At 47.4% G+C, this 21,209-nt stretch overlaps 1 protein-coding gene across 1 annotated transcript; it reads left to right on the forward strand.

Moving 5' to 3' along the window:
• Window positions 1-276: 276 nt before the first annotated feature.
• dgkzb (diacylglycerol kinase, zeta b) lies at window positions 277-20,689 on the forward strand (the record flags this gene model as incomplete). The annotated part of the gene is made up of 33 exons (XM_084451341.1): window positions 277-1,286; window positions 3,114-3,222; window positions 3,516-3,611; window positions 3,796-3,873; window positions 3,959-4,015; window positions 4,102-4,170; window positions 4,315-4,386; window positions 4,524-4,640; window positions 4,792-4,863; window positions 4,951-5,052; window positions 5,971-6,053; window positions 6,211-6,271; window positions 6,905-7,018; window positions 7,270-7,410; window positions 7,502-7,580; window positions 7,700-7,755; window positions 7,973-8,035; window positions 8,165-8,238; window positions 13,418-13,529; window positions 14,031-14,230; window positions 14,508-14,608; window positions 14,889-14,980; window positions 16,306-16,375; window positions 16,569-16,609; window positions 17,013-17,212; window positions 17,968-18,069; window positions 18,593-18,661; window positions 18,779-18,813; window positions 18,938-18,981; window positions 19,079-19,199; window positions 19,341-19,377; window positions 19,584-19,683; window positions 20,573-20,689. 33 exons carry the CDS (start codon window positions 277-279, stop codon window positions 20,687-20,689), a joined length of 3,894 nt encoding a protein of 1,297 aa, XP_084307467.1.
• Between the last annotated feature and the right edge of the window lie 520 nt (window positions 20,690-21,209).

Here is a 21,209-nt window from a genome sequence, read left to right on the forward strand (position 1 = left end):
ATTACCGTACCGTCTCAAGTAAAGGTCTTGTCTGAATCATGTCAGTATTAGTCAACTCGAGTACCTTGTATGAATCATGTGTTAGTCAAGTTCTAACAATACCTTCTGTCGATTCATTCTCCCGCTGGAGATATTCTAGCACAGCACTGCTTCTGAACATAGTAACAGGCGCAAGGCCTAATTCTGTCCCAAGCTGATGGACTAATTTCTGCACCAACAGCCTCAGAGGAGTATCTAAGAAGGGCAGCACCTCCCTGGGCTCGTCACCTCGCCACCATGGACACCTTTTTCCGCCGCCATTTTAAGAGGAAGGAGGCCTCCCTCCAGGCCGAGGACGTCTACCGCGGCGCCCGCCGGCCCAGCGTGGCCGTGCCGACCAGTAAGGCCCGGCGTCGGTCCAGCGCCGGCCTGGCGTCGGTCAGCCTCGTCCAGCGCCGCCGCTCCAGCGTACAGCTGCAGGGAGGCCTCCCGTCCACCGGGGGGCACTGCGGCGGCGGTCGGCCGGCGGCGTGCTACGACAGGGTGTCGGGAAACGTCCGGCGGCGCTCCAGCACGGCCCCGCCCAGCAAGAACCCGCGCTTCGCTGTGCGGCGGAGGAAGGCGGGGGCGCTGCGCAACATCGACGCCCACCTGCTGGGGCCGTCCATGCTCCTGGCCAGCCTCATCCAGATGACGGAGGAGGAGGACGGGGGGGCGGGGCTCGGCGCCGAGCGGCAGGTGGAGGTGAGGGGGGGCGGCGGGGGCGTGTCACGCTCCAGCAGCCTCCGCTCGGACGCCGACGACCACGACGCCGACTACCTCGGCCCCGAGGAGCGAGACAGCCAGTCGGACGACGAAGGCCCGCCCTCGGATGGGGATCAGCTGACCGAGGAGGTCGCCGTCTCCCGCCGGGAGTTCCAGGACACTTCCCGGCGGCTTCCTCACTCGTCCTCCTCCTCCTCCTCCTCATCTCCGCTCGGCGTGCTGGCGGAGAGCGCCCAGGCGCCATGGCGGCCCCTCCTCCGTGCCCCTCGATGCTTGCGGAGGAACTCATCGCGTATGTCGCCGGGCGACGCGGCGGCGTGCGGGGGCTGGCGAGCACCGTCCGGTCAGAGGAAGCGGAGGCGCTTCTCCACCATCTCGAAGGTCGGGAGTCCGTGGCCGGGGAAAGGGCCTCCGATGCCCAACCGCAGGAGCTCCGTTACCTACCTCCACCACCCCGCCGTCTACAGGGGCCCCGGGGCCCTCAGCCCCGGGCTAGGGGCCCACTACGACCCCCGGCTGGAGACGTGGAGTGGATTCCTTCTGTATGTAGTCGTCGAGCGCTGTTTCCCTGTGTGAATAGTGGCCTGTGTGGTTTCTCGCTAACTAGGTCCTGGTGGTTTGTAGAGTGTGGAGTGACTACTAACCCACAGTGCTTGGATGTTAGTCAGTCTCGGTGCTGTCCATGAGGGTTTAAAACCAGGTTTAACTAGAGATGATGCTCAGTGAGCACACACCTCCGCCCCTGAATACGTTTCGTGGCTCTGGGACAAAATGTAATGGGTTCTAAATCGGCCCATGCTACACCCCTCCACCGAGTTTCATGAAAAGCGTTTTTCGTAATCCTACTCCAAAAAAAGAATGGAGGTGAATGGCTGTCTAGCCCGTGATTCGATGGGACAAAGGTAAAAATGACTGGAGGTGAATGGGTGGTTGTATTTGGACAGCTCTGGGGCGCCCCCCTCGGGTCACAGCCGGTGGGGGGCGGTGCGGTGCACTCCAGGTTCTCCCCTCACACACCCCCAGTCCAAACCCTGTGTCTCTAGCACCCCCACACAGGGAGCTGGCTTCGTTCTAACTTTTGTTTTCATTAGTGGATCCGGCCCGTGATTTGGATCTGCTCTAAAATTGGATGGGTTCTAGGGTGACCCATGATACACCCCTCCACCGAGTTTCAGGAAAATCGGTTTGGTAGATTTTGCGTAATCCTGGTTCAAAAAAATGAATGGAGGTGAATGGCCGGCCGTGTTTGGGCGGTCCATCGACCTGCCCCATGCTTTGGATGCGCTTCAAAATGTAATTAATTCTAAGTTGGACCATCCTACACCCTTCCACCGAGTTTCGCTTAAAATCGGTCCAGTCGTTTTTGCGTAATCCTGCGGGTGACACGCCCCCGCCGCCCCCCCTCAATCCTGCTAACAAACACACGCATGCACGCACAAACGCACGCCCCCGAAAAACATAACCTCTCGGCCTGCGCTGTCACTGGGGCGGAGGTAAATGGATATCCAAAAGGCATTCATTTTGAATTCATTTTGTCCTAAACTGCCCTTAATACAAAAATCGAAATAAGCAAGATTGGTTTTGCTGTGTCATTTTGTCTCCGAGAGGAACACTTAAGCTCCAGTGAGGAGGAAAGTAAAAGCCTGATTAATCGACTAAGCAGGAGTTTATGACATGACGAGCCATCTTGGGCAGATCAGGTGGAGGAGTGTGTTGTGGCCAGACCTCTAGTTCTCCATCCCGTAGAGACACCCTCCATGGAGCCAGCTCATTAGACCTGGTGCTAACAATGAGACGCCGGTCTGAGCAAAGTGACTCACAGCCACGCAGCATTGATCTTCCCCTCAGCGATCCACCGTTGGGTTGCTAGGGTTTATGCAGGGGGCAGGTGTGTGTGTGTGGGTGTGTGGGGGGGGGGGGGGGCAGAGATGCAAGAGACAAAGGTCTAGAAGCCCTGAGCACAGGCTATAACTGTCCTGGCTCATAAATGTTCAGTTGATACTGCTACAGTGGAGCTACAGCCGGTGTATTTCTGTGTTACGCTACACACACACACACACACACACGCATGTGCATGGCATGCATACACATGCACACGCAAACATAAACGGGGACAGAGAGACAGGTGCGCGCACACACAGACTGTATTCAATAAATAGACAGTGATCTGAACATTTCTATGGAAATTATTATTCTGGTTTTTATGAATTCTTTATTCAGTTACTGGATGTGCAAACCAGTCAATAAATGTGCAGAGAGGGATGAGAGTGATTTTTATGGCCTTGTGTGTTTCATGTCCCCCAAATCACTTATTGTTCTATAGCCTACATAGAATATTTGAAAAATCTCTTATTTCTGTGTCGTTGCAGGAAAGCGATTGCGAAGTCTGGCCTGCAGCACTTGGCAGCCCAGCCCAGCGCATCTGCTCCCGGCAAGATGGAAACCCCCAGAGAGATACGCAACACCGTCGACTGGACTGTGAGTGGCCAAGGGAACTGTAGTCCTGCTCAAGAGCCCAATGCTCCATTATTTGATTATATATTCACTATGGGAAGAGGTTGTCAATCTTCAGGATTTGTTGTTTAACATTTAGGCTTAAAACGTTGCTCATGACATGTAGACAGTGTCACTCCTCACTGTTTTTTTTTAAGCCAATCTCACAGAGATGATTGAAAAGGTTTGGAACGGAGCGTATTCATTTGGTTTTAACAGAGAGGCTGGTTTGCTGTCTAACTCCTTCGAGCTGTGTGATTCTCTCTCTCTCTCCTCAGGACAATGCCCAGTTCGGAGACCATATCTGGTTTGAGACCGGCATGTCTGGAGATTTCTGTTACGTTGGGGAGCAGTACTGTATCGCCAAGACACTGGTAAGCCCTCGCAGCCTATAGAGACCAAACACTGGGTTAGAGCGCCCTCTATGGTCAGAAACACCCACCTGCAGGATCGGACTGGAGGATCGGAGGGTTCATTCATTTTCTTGATTTTAATCATGAATTTGGATCTGCATATTCTAACATTGATCTTAAAGTTAATTAATTTCTTCCCCCAAAGCAAAAATCTGTGACGAGGAAGAAATGTGCAGGTTGCAAGATATCGGTCCACACAATGTGCATTGAGCAGCTAGAAAAAGTAAGTGGCTAGATCAGCTTTCGACAGTTATTCTGTGTGATTTTGCATCTGTTTGGTCGTTTGAAAACCCATTTGGTCTTTGTAGATCAATTTCAGGTGCAAGCCATCGTTTAGGGAACCAGGATCTAGAACCATCCGTGAGGTCAGTGCTGTATGTTGTAAACTATTTTCACTATCGCTCCAAATTGTTGAATCGGCAAGTCCTGAACACTCATTTGTCAAATTCAGCCCAACGTTGTCAGGCACCACTGGGTCCACAGGAGGCGCCAGGCAGGGAAGTGTCGACAGTGTGGGAAGGTCAGTCACGACTCAGCCATGCACTCACAGATGGTGTTTGAGTAACTACAAAACTTAAAGAGCGACTATCTTCAGTATATTCAATACCTCAGTAGCTGCTGATTTTTATTGAACGATTCTGTCTTTTCTCTTCGCTGCTCACAGGGTTTCCAACAGAAGTTCTCATTCCATAGTAAAGAGATTGTTGCCATTAGCTGCTCGTGGTGCAAACAGGCAGTAAGTCGATGCTACTTCTGAGTCTTCTTAGGGTTGGAAGCTGCTTCTCAGATGACCTGGTTGGATCTAGTGGAAGTAACTGATTGTGTTGACGTTGTCTGGTGTGGTGTTGATGTGTGTACCGCCCTGTGTTCCAGTATCACAACAAGGTCACATGCTTCATGCTGCAGCAGATCGAGGAGTGCTGTTCCCTTGGCGCTCACGCCTCGGTCATAGTCCCGCCCACCTGGGTCATCCGTGTTCGTAGACCACAGGTAGCCTGTCAGCGACCAGCGTGCCATTTTCCAAATACATCGATTTTTGGATCAACATCAGCATGATTGGCCACTAACTGATACTGTAGTCAGCAGCCATTCATACAAATAAACACACAATTTTGTTTTCATGACTATTTTATTTCTACAGTCCTCGTTGAAATCAAGTAAAAAGAAGAAACGGACATCTTTGAAATGCAAACCCAGCAAGAAGGCACCTGAGGTAAACTACGCTGAAATTTTGACCCTGAATAATCCGTCGTTCGTCATCACAACAGCTGACTACAGTAGCCATGTCTCTTCCTCTCAGATCCAGGATGGTCGATGGAAACCCTTCATCGTCAAGCCTGTCCCCTCCCAACTCATGAAGCCTCTGCTTGTGTTTGTTAACCCCAAGAGCGGAGGCAACCAGGTAAACCAGCTCCACACCTCCAACAGGAACCTTTTATAGGATGTGGATATGTTTTTTGTGATTCTCATCACATCCCAGCAGCAGTCAACAAATAAAGTGCTCTTACATGAAAATGAAATAAATCCGTCATCTGTGAAAATGGCAGGATTGTAAGAAGTGCGGCCAATCATTTTGAGTTGCCAACTTGAAATGATTGGATGGCTTACCGGGCGGTTAACTTACCTACCTGCCTAGCGGTGTCATTTTGTTTTCCCCCAGTTTGGGGGAGTGGCTTTGGAGGGAGGCCTGAAGGGAGGGGAAGGGATTTTTTTGGTTGCATTTTTCGAAATCTTTCAAAACTTTTCCCAAGTCTAACAGGAAACCACAAACCGCATATGGCACCTTAAAAGTATGCACTTACACAACTTGGAGGTGGTTAGGTTGTAGACCCAGTAATTGTTATTGATGATATGAATACATTAGAAATGGTGCTCGGGGAGCACAGACATCCCACAGAACCCATGAATGCATTTTGCAGCTCGGTGCGTGTGCATGTTTGATATTGCTGCATTCGTTAGGTCAAGACCTTTATGCCAATCCAAACCCTGTCTCTCTCTGACCTTCCCATATAGAGATATGGTCACTTCAATTCCCCCCATTGACAATGAATGTCCAAAAAATGACGAGGTGAATGGGCAGCCGTGTTTGGGCGGCTCGTGGACCCACCTTGTGATTCAGATCTGCTCCAAAATTGAGTGGGTTCTAAGTTGGCACGTGCTACACCCTTCCACCGAGTATCATGAAAATAGGTTTAGTAGTTTTGTGTCATCCTGCTAACAGACAAACACGTGCCACCGAAAACATTACCTCTCGCCCTGCGTTATCGCTGGGGTGGAGGTGATCATGGCTTCTGTGGCCGTGTTTTTTCATGTTTTCCAGGGAGCAAAGATAATCCAGTCGTTCATGTGGTACCTCAACCCCCGACAAGTGTTCGATCTCAATAATGGAGGACCCAGAGAGGGGTAAGAGATGACGGTCTGCATTCATAACCCTCAGTGGTTTGACCACGTTCAAAACACAGTGGTGTGCTTCTAGAAAGCAGACGATGTTTTATGGGTTGGTTGATTGATTGATTGATTGATTGATTGATTGATTGATTGTGGTTTTTGTGTTCTCAAGGTTAGAAATGTACGCCAAAGTGCCCAACCTGAGGATACTGGCGTGTGGAGGAGATGGAACGGTGAGTGTAACATCACTTGGTTCTATCATGGAAATATTTCTATAAACAGAAAAAAGAAGTTCTCAGTTGCATGACACTTAGTTTAATCTTACCAGTGCAGGGGAGCAAAGTTTTACAAGCAGGACATAAAGTCTGTGAAAGGTTCCCTGAAAAGTAAGGATCAGTCAGTTCAACTGTGTTTTATACTGGAACTTAGATACACCCCCAATGGAAGCACAGCTCTCTGCATTCTCTCTCAGCATTTTATTTCAGCGTGCCAAGAGCTTCCTGCAAAGATGTTTTGCTAAAACCCTCCTACAGTAGATTTAGCGTCTCTGAAGGTATTTGCAAGAGCTGACAAGACCGCACTTCTCTGTCTCAGACGTCTCCTACAGTAACAAGTTGATTAGATGACAGAGAAAATGAGAATTCTCACAGAGTTCATGCTTTTGTAGAAACCCCTTTGAAGTTGTTGTAGAATCCTATTTACACATCGCAACAGATATAGCTTTTTTTCTGTATTGTCAAACATTAGGCTACTGTGAAGCAAGGACTGACTGAAAACTCCCTCTCTTGTCAGTTATGACCGTAGCACCATTCTTTGTTGTACTAAGTGTTTAGCTGTGAAAGGTAACACTGTCTCTGGATGTCCAGGTGGGTTGGATCCTGTCCATCCTGGACCAGCTCCAGCTGAACCCCCAGCCCGCTGTGGCTGTGCTCCCTCTGGGGACCGGCAACGACCTGGCCCGGACCCTCAACTGGGGAGGGGTGAGTACAGGAACTACCCGGTGACAAAAACGTTATTGAACCCCAGGCCCTCATGGATGGCCAATATCATCATGAGTCAGTATCAGGATAGTACAAAATTCAAGTTTCTTCATTTATTTCAGTTCAGTTCTCTTTGGAAGTATTTACAGTAGGATACATGTCTAAGAGGCAACGAGAAACATTGGTTAGTGTACTGTACTTACATCAACTTCTATCTATATCAACTTCCTCTGTTCCCCCTGGTCTCCCAGGGATACACAGATGAACCGGTGAGTAAGATCCTGTCTCACGTGGAGGACGGCAACATTGTCCAGCTGGACCGTTGGAACCTGCAGGTGGAGCCAAACCCAGAGGCCAGCCAGGAGGACAAGGACGAGCACCAGACTGATAAGGTGCAGACCCCTCGTCCGTCGTATTTTTCCGTCTATATCCCGTGACTAGGACCTGAAAACGCCATTAACTATGGTCTACTTTTTCTCCCAGCTCCCCATAGACGTGTTCAACAACTACTTCAGCCTGGGCTTCGACGCACATGTTACACTAGGCTTCCACGAGTCCAGAGGTTTGTTTAAACGACAAACACCTGAGGGGTTCTTTGTTGTCTGAACAATAACGGCGCAGCGTAGGTGTGCTGTAATGGAGGTCAACAGTAGCTGATAAACGCTTTCTCTCTCTCCTCAGAGGCCAACCCAGAGAAATTCAACAGCCGCTTTCGGAATAAGATGTTCTATGCCGGGGTGAGTGAGCTTTTCCACATGACCTATTTCTGTGCTCTTGTCACCACCAGCATTCCTCGCTGTGTGTCTGACATGACAGAAAGCCAAAGTCGTGTCTTCGTATTGCACTAATGGAGGCTGTGTTTTCCGCTTCCTTGCTCTGAGCGGTTACCATCAATCTACCACCACATTGCTTTCTACCATATAGCATTTGACCTGTTGTGGTGCTTCATTACAGACAGCCTTCTCTGACTTCCTAAGTGGCAGCTCCAAAGACCTGGCCAAACACATTAAAGTTGTGGTGAGTCGGAAGATGGTCGGGCAGAGGGCCTAACTGTACCCATTGCACCTCCACAAATAAATGACAAGGCCAAACGGTAATTCCGTCTCTTTGTTTAAATCTGTGTCTCCGATGTCACCATCTCACCAGTGTGACGGCACAGATCTGACCTCTAAAGTCCAGGACCTCAAGTTGCAGTGTCTTCTGTTCCTCAACATTCCCAGGTAAACATGAAGAATAGTTTTTTTCCCCCAGTTCATATTGAATTCACAAGGCTCACTTTTATTGATTCTCCACATAGATGTATATGTGTAAACAACATAATTCTCATTGTGTATAGTCATCTTCCTGTAAAATTGTGTTTGAAATTTATGTTCAATGATGTATGTTCACTGTGGGTTCAAGTAAATTTATCTCAATGAAACCAATACTGGTGGGCTACTGCTACAGCCCTCCTGGAGTCATATCTCAGTCATTTATGTGGGATGATTGACAGAGTCGCTGATACGAGCTGCACCCTACTGTGACTTGAGAGCAGGATATAAGTCTCGGGCTGCACTGGTCAACGGCGACTCTTCTCTAAGAAAGATGTCTGTTGGTGTAGTTGCTAGAATATCATTTAGAAACAAGTATATAGGAGTCTCAGGAGAGAAAGAGTTGTTTGGTCTTGGCTGGAAAATTAGCTTTATTAACACAGTAGAAAATATAGCAGCAAGCATAGCAACGCATCAATGATAATAAGAAAAAATAAGAAAATATTTAATAATCAAGAAGTCAATAATAAACAGTTGATAATGGTCAAAAGTCTAAATCGATTAAAATTCATAACTGATCAAAAGTCAAAACTGATCAAAGTCGAGATTAATTAAAATGTAATACTGATCAAAGATCAGATCAGTCAAAATTCCAATTCAATAATAATTAAAATTCAAAAACAGTAATAATCATAATAATAAATGGTTGGAGAGAGGATAGCCAAAATGTCCTGTCTTTTCTGTCCTACAATATCAGCTTAACTACTCACATTTTACTGTCCATATGTTGTCAGCAGCAAAAGTAATCTCAAAAGTGTGATGAAGCGAAGATGATCCCATGTCCCTCTCTCTCTTGGCCAGATGATCTTCATTCTTTCTTGAGATCTTTGTTTGGCCTTTGATCTTTAGCCTCTTCGTTGAAAATGATGGTTCTCGGCTTATCTTCTGTTGTAGACTTGTGATTTAGAGCAGAAAAGGCTGGGGAATTCTTGTCCTAAAATCCAACGTTTGGATCTAAGCAGTACTGCTATTTGGCTCTGTGACGAGCAAATTCCACATTTTACTAAATCAAAAACCTCATTTATAACCTTTTGTATCCTCTCTCCTCCCAACACAAATCATTACATATTCATTACAGAGTCGACCATTATGTACACACACAAGTGGTGTATACTCCTCCTTTACTGATGCATATTCAGTCAGTCACAAGATTGTGATGTTTTCACAAACATCACATGATCAGCACAACAGTTAGAAATAGCCATAATAGTACTTCCTCTGTGGCGTAACCATGGTTAGGAAACCAACTGATTTAACAGTTTTCTACTTGCTGGGCGCTGGGATCCTCCACCGGAAGGGCTGTTTCCTGTTACAACAGAGCTGCACTCAACAGGCTAGGCCCTACTTCTCATTTCACTTACAACATTTTATCTACCACGTCTTCTCTGATATCTATCTACATTGTACCATGTCTTCTCTGATATCCACCATGTCTTCTCTGATATCTACCATGTCTTCTCTGATATCTACCATGTCTTCTATAATATCTACCATGTCTTCTATAATATCTACCATGTCTTCTCTGATATCTACCATGTCTTCTCTGATATCTACCATGTCTTCTCTGATATCTACCACGTCTTCTCTGATATCTATCTACACTGTACCATGTCCTCTCTGATATTTACCATGTCTTCTCTGATATCTACCATGTCTTCTCTGATATCTACCATGTCTTCTCTAATATCCACCATGTCTTCTCTGATATCTACCATGTCTTCTCTGATATCTACCACGTCTTCTCTGATATCTACCACGTCTTCTCTGATATCCACCATGGCCTCTCTGATATCTACCACGGCCTCTTTGGTGTCTACTACGACCCCCTTGCCTCCCCGGTGGATAGGAATATCAACTGTCAGATTGATACTGAACTTTTGGTTGAGTAACCCTGTATACCTTGGTAGTCTGAGACAGCTGGGTGCTCTCAGGCCTGGTGCCCTGTCCGTATCCAGCATGCCTCTGAGAACCGGTGCTTTGGTCGATAGGGACCTCCTGTTGGCCAATAACACAGGCCTCTGGCCGCTCTGTTAGCAGCCTCCTGCCTTTGAATTCAGGGTAGCCTACTCACTCTCTTTAGACTCAGGTTCACACTCGGGGAACAACAACCAACATCACGAGGTAGCCTGTGGCCTTTAAGGGTCGCTACTCTGTGAGCGACTCGCGACGTACGGCTCTCTTTGTGATTGTTGAGCCAGTCTAAGATGATTTCCTGTCACGACAATAAGGTTTTCTGAATCTGAATCTAAGGTTTTGCTGAATATGATAATGCTGGCCATATTTTATCATTCGGCCGTCGTCTTGGTGTATTGTGGTACATCTCAGGCCACGAGGATACTCTCACAGTTTGGTCATGACCTGTATGTCTACCGCATCGTACAACTCGAGACCCACGAGAAGCCCATCCTCCCCCATTGGCAACTGAGGGCCGGAGACGTTTAGCATGGTCATGTAGGGTTCTGCAGAGACTGCAGGAGTCATCAGTTGATGAAGACTTATCTTTTCTGTAGAACAGTGGCAACAGAGGCTAAAATGTCAGCCTATCAATTGTAGCAGTCCCACATGTGGTGTGCTACAAGGAAGTTGTCTTTAACCACTCCTCTTTTCTATTTTTACCAGTGATGTGTCGTCTTTTATAAATAGTGCTATTATTGTGCTGTATGCTGATGATTCTACACTGTATTATGCAGCAACTATGTGCAGCAAACTCAATAGAGTTTTATCAAAAGAGTTGAACATAGTGCATGAATGTTAATGTAATATACCCTACATATATCTAAGACTAAAAGTCTTCGGGTGAAGGCAGTGGCACAAACTGGCTTCTAAGCCTGAATTTGATCCACAGTATATATATCTAGTGAACTATTACTGTACATTACATTAGTCATTTAGTGGATGCTTTAATCCAAAGTCATGTACAATCATTGCATTAAAGTAACATTAAGTAACGGTAGCCAGGTGTACTACTACTCACCAGAACTCATAAGGGCATCTCCTTTCTAAACAAATGTCAAAGAGCAGTAAAAAAATAAAATAAAATAAATAAAGGCATTTATCCATCCATCCATCTTCATCCGCTTATCCGGGGTCGGGTCGCGGAGGCAGCAGCTCCAGCAGGGGGCCCCAGACATCCCTTTCCCTAGCAGCATCAACCAGCTCTGCCTGGGGAATCTTTAGCCGCTCACAGGCCAGTGCGGAGATGTAGTCCCGCCACCTAGTCCTGGGTCTACCCCGCGGCCTCCTCCCAGCCGGACACGCCTGGAACACCTCCCTAGGGAGGCGCCCAGGAGGCATCCTCACTAGATGCCCGAACCACCTCAACTGGCTCCTTTCGACGCAAAGGAGCAGCGGCTCTACTCCGAGTCTCTCCCGGATGACTGAACTTCTCACCCGATCTCTCAGGGAGACCCCAGCCACCCTCCGGAGAAAACTCATTTCGGCCGCTTGTATCCGTGATCTCGTTCTTTCGGTCATGACCCATCCTTCATGACCATAGGTGAGGGTGGGGACGAAGATAGACCGGTAGATCGAGAGCTTTGCCTTTTGGCTCAGCTCTCTTTTCGTCACAACAGTGCGGTAAAGCGACTGCAGAACCGCACCAGCTGCTCCGTTTCTCCGGCCAAACTCCCTCTCCATGGTTCCCTCACTCGTGAACAAGACCCCCAGATACTTGAACTCCTTCACTTGGGGTAAGGACTCATTTCCTACTCGGAGCGGACAGGCCACCGGTTTCCTGCTGAGAACCATGGCCTCAGATTTAGAAGTGCTTATTCTCATCCCATCCGCTTCACACTCAGTTGCGAACCTATCCAGAGAGTGCTGGAGGTCGCAGGCAGCTGATGCCATCAGGACCACATCATCTGCAAAAAGCAGCGACGTGATCCCCAGCTCACCGAACTGCAAACCCACCTCCCCACGGCTACGCCTCGATATCCTGTCCATGAAAATCACAAACAGGATTGGTGACAAAGCGCAGCCCTGGCGGAGGCCAACCCCCACCGGAAAGGAAGACGACTTACTGCCGAGGACCCGGACACAGCTCTCGCTCTGGGTGTACAGGGATTGGATGGCCCCAAGTAGGGACCCCCTCACCCCATACTCCCGCATAACCCTCCACAAGACCTCTCGAGGGACCCGGTCGTAAGCCTTCTCCAAGTCCACAAAACACATGTAGACAGGTTGGGCAAACTCCCAAGCCCCCTCCAAGATCCTTGCGAGAGTGAAGAGCTGGTCGGTAGTTCCACGACCAGGACGAAATCCGCATTGTTCCTCTTCGATCTGAGGTTCGACTATCGGCCGGACCCTCCTTTCCAGCACCTTGGAGTAAACTTTCCCTGGGAGGCTGAGTAATGTGATGCCTCTATAGTTCGCACACACCCTCTGGTCCCCTTTTTTGAATAAAGGCATTTATATCACAAGATAATGTTCTCCTTACATACTGTACCATCTCAAATCCTGGATCAAGTTTGGATATTTAATTTTATGCCACTAGAATTACTGTTCAGTTGTATGCACGGAACAGCAACAAAAAGACAAAAAGAGAGCTGTTAAAATTACAAGTTGCTTAGAACAGGGCTGCTACTCTAGGCTTGTTCTGGATTGCTTTATTAGAACTAGCATCGATAAGATGCACTCTAGCCTGTAGACCTTTCCAACCTGTCAATCACGTGGAGAATAACCAATAACCAATAAGGTTGCCTGATTTCATAAGACCACTTCGTAAGACTTGCCGCCTGAATAAGAAAGATCTATTGTGACTTAATGTGGAGGAGAGGCTGTTCTCAAGTGTAGTGACAATTTTAGTAGGCTAATACAATATGCACACACATAATCCTGAGTTCCTGCTACTGTAGATCTGTGTTTATGGTTTAAGAGGGATGCTTGGTTGCTTATTTTTGTTGGAAAGATGTTTGCTTTGCGATTATGTTGATGATGATGATGCTGTCTTAATGTAATGTTTTTGTGTGTGGGCTTCAGGAAGATGACTGCCATGGCATTAGCTAATGGGGATCCTTTAAATAAACAAATAATGGAATTAGTCAACTACAGTAGCCATGTGGTCTGACAGATAAGCTTTTGGTTGCCATAGATACTGTGCTGGCACCGTGCCCTGGGGTCACCCTAGCGAACACAACGACTTTGAACCGCAGAGACACGATGACGGCTGCATCGAGGTCATCGGCTTCACCATGACCTCCCTGGTGAGCTCTCAACCACACCTGATGCAGATGCATGACCACAGCAGATGCACGACCACCAGCACATGTTTTCAGTCATTTTGTAATAATTGTATTTCGTATGAAGTTATACGCTTTGTTCAGCAATTGACTTTGATCTCAACCACAAAGATGTCCCTGACTGATGCACACATGCTCAGTGTTTATTATATTCAATATGTAGTTACATGTACATAACACAGATGCTATTCTGGCTACTATGCTAATAATAAACACATTGAATACGAATAGACATAGCATAGCATGCACGTTTGTTTAAAGCATACAGTATGTTTTGTACAGGTATGCACTGTGTGCTAGTGGGTACCGCTGTGATATCCTCCTGTATTATTTTGTATTCTTCAATCAATCAGTCTACTCCTGTCTCCGATTCTGTATTTCAAGATTCAACCTGCTGCCTTTTAGTCAATGTGGAAATTATTTATAAACTCCACTCTCACCCCCCCCCCCCCCCCCCCCCCCCAGGCAACTCTGCAGGTGGGGGGCCATGGCGAGCGTCTGCACCAGTGCAAGGAGGTCACCCTGACCACCTCCAAGCCCATCCCCATGCAGGTGGACGGGGAGCCCTGCAAGCTGGCCCCCTCGGTCATCCACATCAGCTTGAGGAGTCAGGCCAACATGGTGCAGAAGACCAAGAGAAGGATCTCCATGCCCCAGCTCAACGAGTGAGGACCACTCACCCACTTTCACACTGTGACTTCTGGAAGAGGGACAGAGAAACTGTACCCATTTTGCTCTGTGATGTGTCCAGCACTTATTAAGTCTCCCTAAATTGGTGCATCTGTCTCCTCTTTGGCTGCTCAACAACATGAAAGTCATGCTGCCTGCTTAGTTTCACCTCCAGTCTACAAATTGTGTGGATGTGAACAACGTGCCCCATGGCGGATAATAACGCAGCGTAACGCTGCTTTGTGTGTGTGTGTGTGTGTGTGTGTGTTCTAGTCAGCAGGCGGTCCCTGAGAAGCTGCAGATCAGAGTGAGCAGGATCAGCATGCACGCCTACGAGGCCCTGCACTACGACAAGGACCAGCTCAAACAGGCCTGTGAGGAAACATGCACACTCGCACGTACACACACACTCACACACACACACTCTCTCACACACATGCACACTCACTCACTCACTCACTCACTCACTCACTCACTCACTCACTCACTCACTCACTCACTCACTCACTCACTCACTCACACACACACTCACTCACTCACTCACTCACACACACACACACTCACTCACACACACACTCACACTATCCCATGTTCGAGAAGCTGCTATGCAGGCTCCCACACTTGAGCATGACTTGACAGAGTGTCCTGTCCCAGCTGTCCCACTAGGTGTCATCATTGTGCCGGGAGACAGCGACCTGGAGACGTGTCGCTCTCACATCGAGCGTCTACAGGACAACCTGGAGGAGGTATGGAGGAGATAAAGAAAGATAGTAGCCAAAGACAATGCACACGAGATTGAGAGAGGGATAATAATGGCTGATAATGGCTGTTTATAGGTCTGTCTGTCTTGTCTGTCTGTCTGTCTGGCTGTATCTGTCTGTCTGTCTGGCTGACCGTCTGTCATCTGCACCATGGGCGTGTATTTGTTAAAGTTTTTAGCCAATCGTCTGCACCATGGGCATGTGTTTTTAGCCAATCCCATCACATTGGGTGTTGCAGCTCAGAAATTATGTTTTTAGCGATCAAATTGCGTTGGGCAGGTGAAGCCTCTAATTGCATTGGCAGGTGCAGCCAGTCTTTAGCTTGGAAGAATGGAGGCTGAAGTTCCTTAATAACAATAGGAAACCTAATACAAATAAAGTTTGAAGGGCTGCCAGTAACAGTCATTAGGCCGACAGCAGGAATATTGGTCGCGAACGCTGAAGAGCGCAAATTACAGCCAGAGCCTAATAATGATTTGAATTGTTAATGTGCTTTGGGGGAGATACAGCGGTGGCTGTCAGTAGGCAACTTAATGAAATTCATTTGCAGGCCTACAAATAGATGTGGTGTCTGTTTGCTATGTCAAAAGTAGACTACTATCTGAATTGTAATTTCGTGGCGTTGGCTATGCATCAGCTTTGAGGCTTATAGTAAAGGCGTTTTCACACAGGACTAGTATTACTTGGGAAGCAAAGCTCTATGTAACTGCACTGGATTTAATGTGAGACATGCTCCAGCATTTTCACTAGCAGTGCCTTTTATATAGGCTATTGCTACTGTTTGAAAGAGATCTTTTTCTGCACTGTCCACCAAACTTGCCTTGCCTTAGACAGCACTGTCCACCATCATCACGGCACCAAATAACTAAAATAATGTTGGGGCTAATTTTCATGAGGTTAAGGATGCCTATTTTTTTTGCCTATTTCTTTGCTTGCAACTTGTTTACTCGGGGTTAAGAGGAACCCAGGGATGTGACCCTGATGGGAGGACATGGAGTCAGGGAGGGGGCAGGGGCATTCGGGAGGGGGCGGGGGCATTCGGGGTCTGTGGCGGTGTGGGGGCGAGATGTTTCTAGCAATAGCCTAGGTTTGTCATCTGCACTGCCCTCTTGTGAGAAATAGACATACTGCAAGGCACTGTTATAACTAAGCACACAAGCTCGAGATTCAGATCTTTATTTGTCACATGTAAACATACAGTGTACAATCACAGTGAAATGTTGACTGTGCTCCACGATGTGGAACAATGACTTTCTCTTTCTGAAGAAGAGGAAAGGAGCTAAATTATCACTCTTCTTCTTCTGCTACAGGAAAGTGACGCTATGAAATCAGAGAGTCTATCATCACAAAAGCTTTCCCCAAAATGGTGCTTCCTTGACTGTAAGAATCTCTATTCTATAACACACAGAGAAGCCATTTTAATTGCTAAAGTTACTTCCTCATTGTGATGCAACTGAAATGCAGTTTTGGGAAATGTCATTTTAAGTAGGTTCTGCTTATGATGTGTTGTTTGTGGTCATCTAGAGTAATAAAACCTGTGAAAGTCATTGCGCTGTTTTGTTTTCATTTTCAGGCACGACTGCAGATCGTTTCTACAGGATAGACCGTGCGCAGGTGTGCTCTTCACACACATAAAACACCCATCCATACCTCTGCTCATCTGCCTACCACAACGTGAAACAACAACTTCCACCCAAGTCACACTGATACATTAGAACACCAAAAAGATCTATTCATATTCATTTTCACTAACATTGAGTTTGAAACATTGGCTGCATCGCACAGGGGAATCAAGACATTGAAGGCCACAAAGCTAGCTATGTGGCAGAACAGAATTAAATACGGTAATTTTACTGTCCAAGGATGGTAGTTTGTCTTTGACTCACCATCACATAAAAACAGCCAGGCACATCAGAAACACATACGCAGTAAACAACCAGCGTTGAAGACAACAGACAAGGGTTTAAAATACAGCCGTAGAAACCGCAATGGCTTCCTGACCACCTCTGACCTCCAGGAGCACCTGAACTACGTGACGGAGATCTCCCAGGACGACCTCTACATCCTGGACCCCGAGCTGGTCACCAAGGAGACGGTGGGCACCTCGCCGGGGATGCCCGACCTGGTGGACGCGTACGGGGAGCGCCAGCCCGAGCCGCGGCAGTTCGCCTTCCCCTCCTCCCCCTCCGCCTCCCCCACCTCCTCTCCCGGAACGCGGTGAGCGCGATGGAACCGGACGTGTTCTAGCAGCAACTCTAGACAGACAAACAGACAAGACCGACACGCACATCAAAGTATACACAGCCCCACCCCCCCCCCCCCCCCCCGTTCCAGTAAAATCATACATACTGTACACACTCCTAGACGCACATCTGAGCATGTTAGCGCTCCTGAAAACCCCGAAGGCAGATGAGACAGGGAGATGGCTGGATCACGGCGGCATCCCAGACAGACGCACCGGTCCGCCGTGCACCGACGGAAGATGACACGCGCGCGCCTCACTGCCTCAGGCCTACTGGCGGGGTCCCAATGACTGTGTGTGTCTGTGCACTTAGTAACTACAGGCTTAGTCACTTGACTCTCCCCTATCTTCTACATCGCCGTTACCGATACCTCTTCTCCTCTGACCTACGGTACCTTGCCTGGACTTGCACAGTGGAAAATCATCTGAACGTTACGTACAGTAGAAGCACAGGCTCACAAAGGCACAAAGACAGTCATTACTAAAATGATCTATGCATAGTTTTACACAGTGAGGCTGATTATAACAATTTCCACTGATGCTCAAATGGAAATCATCACGGTGTTGTTCTTACAATGGAAACAACACAGATACTGTACAACCCACCCATTTGATTGTATTCTATTCGCTGTCCTTTTCCTGTGACAACGGCTCACAGATCTTGCTGCTGTGTTTGCACATTGCTGTACTTCACCCACCAGACATGGACGTTCTCTTCTCTTCCCCCCAGGGTGGGAGACCCCCAGAGGAAGAGGGTGTCCAGTGACAGCTCGGTGGCGGAGGCTCTGGCCCACAGAGACTCCCAGACCTCCTCCAAAACTGGCCTCTGCAGGTCAGGACCCCTGTAGTCAGGACAACCGGCCCCTGGGCATAGTTTGGTTGAATTTTGGTTATACCAAGGTTTTCGTTTGTCATTCGTTTCGATGTATTAAAAGTGGTGGTTTCTGTGCACTAATACAGTACTTCAGACTACTAATTGACTGTACTAACGATGCGCATGTTCTAAGGTTGTGGGATCGCTGATGATCAGTAATGACCCATGGGCAGCATGCGAACAACCATAAAGCAACATTGATTGGCTGGCTGGTCTGCTAAAGTACAGTATATACTGTATGTTCTGGCTTCATGTAAAGCCATAAACGTCCTGCAAATAAAGTTTGCACAGTAATTTAACTGTCAACATGCACAAACATGAAAAACCATGCTTGCTACAGTACAGTGGGTCTAAAAGAGCTTATAAGGAATACCCTGTTTCTGTTTCCTAAAGCTAATATGAGCCTGCTGTACTCGTTCACTTTCTTTTTTGTTTTGTTGCATCCATGTTTTCTACGTGTTGTCTTGTCTCTGTTTTAAAGGAGAGGGGCTAAGATTGTGAATGTTCATCGGTCCAACACAACGTTAGCCAGTTTCAGACCTGTGGCTAGGTATGGCCCCTGCTGCTGCTCTTTTCCATGTGTGCTGTGGGTGGAAAGTGTCATCCCAACTACAGTCCATAATATCTTCACTCTGACTCTGTGATTTACTCTGTCTTTTACTCCCAGCTCTGAAAGCACTGCCTCAAGTGATCCAGAAAAAGGTAAATACCTCATGTATAGTTGCTCATAAGTGGAGAACGAGGAAATATTTGTTTTGACCTATGTTGTAAATGAATACTAAAAAGTATTAATATCAAACATTGTTTCAATTTTGCGTCCAAACAGTTTCCGAGTTGATTGATTGTGTGAGATCGGAGGACCTTGACAGGGTAAGTCAGCAGCATGTTATTCATATTCCACACCATGTACGTCCGTCACACATCAAACAGGTGACGTTGTTGACATGAAGCGCTTGTATTCTCATAGCTCACAGAACTGCACAAAGGGGGGGCCAACATTTTGATCCAGGACCCTCTGGGCTGCACCTTGCTCCATTACGCTGTGGACGTGGGCAGTAAGGAGATGGTCAAGTACATCACAGACAATGGTATGACCCTATAAATACATCGTGTTTTAAAATATATAAATACACACCTGTCCCATTGTCTTAAAATTCAAAAATTGATAATGACAGTGGATACATTAGTTTAATGCATTTTCATGTGTCTGTTCCTCAAATAATATATAGCACCCACAAGCCACCTGGATGTAACAGAGAAAGAAACGTAAGTCATATCGTAAACATTTTAGACCTTTTCTCTTCTGCCATTAAAGCTCCTCTGATTAAGACCAAATATAAACTAGGAAAATAGATATCTATACCACTAGCTCTGGGGTTTTATGCGTGTGTGTGTCTGTGTGTGTGTGTGTGTGTGTGCGTGTGTGCGTGTGCGTGTGTGTGTGTGTGTGTGTGTGTGTGTGTGTTAAACAGAGGGGAGACGGCCCTACACAAAGCTGCCACCACGTGTCAGAGGACCATCTGCCATTACCTGGTGGAGGCTGGTGCTTCCCTCATGAAGACCGACCTCCAGGTGAGCCCCTCGAACACACAGGCTAGCTTGAGCTAGCAGGCTAGCAGTGTGACCGGGTGAATTTTGAGTCCTCTCAAACCCTTGCGGAGTGATTCTGAGGTAGCGGTAGCGAGTAGCCGGTAAACTCACTCCTAAAAGGAGAGCTGACAGTCCCTCCAGGAGGGACGTCTCCTTTGGCAGAACGGTCAGCGTCTCCACCTCGCAAGAGGAAGCGCTCGTAAGGGCGTGGGTTCAATTCCCGCCCTGGCCAAGCCCTTAACATGGGACGAACTGAAAGAACACAACACAGTCCAGAATACTACCGTTACATTAGCATAATCACTTACTATTACACTTCAGCTAATTGTTAGCATAATTACTAGGTCTGGTCCGGTAAAAGCCTTTTTTAAGGGGAAATTGCTGCACATGGTCTGTAATGCTGATGAATGTAATGGTGATTAATGTAATGGTGATTAATGTTGGGTGTCAGTGTGAAATGCTGCCCTTCAGGACCCCTGGCCAGTCCCATACATTCACAATGGCCTCAGTCGCCATGGTGAAGTGACTGGCAACAAGAAACAGGCCATAGTATGAGAGAATTTCTGCAGCCAGTGAAATTCACATTTCACTGTGTACATTTTTTTGGTTGGACACGTAGCTTTTTCATTTAACCTGAACACTCTAAACTCTTTCTCTTTCTCCATCTTTATCTGTCTCTCCACTCTCTCTCACTCTCTTTTTCAACCAATCCTTCTCTCCCACACCCCCGACTTTAATCTCCCCCTCCTCCCCTGATCCTCTTTCCATCCATATCTCCAAACCCTCTTTTTTCTCACACTCCCCCTTCCCTTCTCTCCTCCCTTCCTCTCCCGTGTCACCCCCCCTTCCTCCCTCCCTCCCTCCCTGTCAGGGTGAGACACCGAAGCAGCGAGCAGAGAAGGCCCAGGATCAGGAGCTGGCCGAGTACCTGGAGAACCGCCAGCACTACCAGATGATCCAGAGAGAGGACCAGGAGACCGCCGTGTGACACGCACACACACACACACACACACCAACTTTCTATCTTACTCTCAATCTTTCTCTCTCTCTCTCTCTCTCTCTCTGTTTGCCAAACCATTCCTTCCGAAAGGAAGCTCTTATACAGGGTTAATGATAGTCAGGTGGCCTCCACCTCTACAAGCCAAGCTGGTATACAGACAGCTTTAAAGGGTATGGCTGGGACTCAAAGACTGTATTGTATATGATATTACTGGTAGGGGCCGGCTGTGAAACCAGGTTAAGAATTAAGATTCTCTTGATGCTTTCTGTTGAGTGCTGTATGAATGCATGAAAAGGCTTTTTGCTCTTTTGCTCATGGGTCTACTGCACACAGCAACCCGAATGTACATCAGAGTGCAAATGGAAACATGTTTTGGGGGATTTTCAGGGCTAGAATAATTATATTTGAATGTGGCTTTATTGACCTCACATTTTTATTCCATATTATGCAATGACAAGATATCCTTAGGGCTGTAGAGATTTGAACGGCATCGTTGAAAGGGATGGAG

This window comes from Borostomias antarcticus (genome assembly GCF_949987555.1).
Source record: "Borostomias antarcticus genome assembly, chromosome: 16".
NCBI lineage: Eukaryota > Metazoa > Chordata > Actinopteri > Stomiiformes > Stomiidae > Borostomias > Borostomias antarcticus.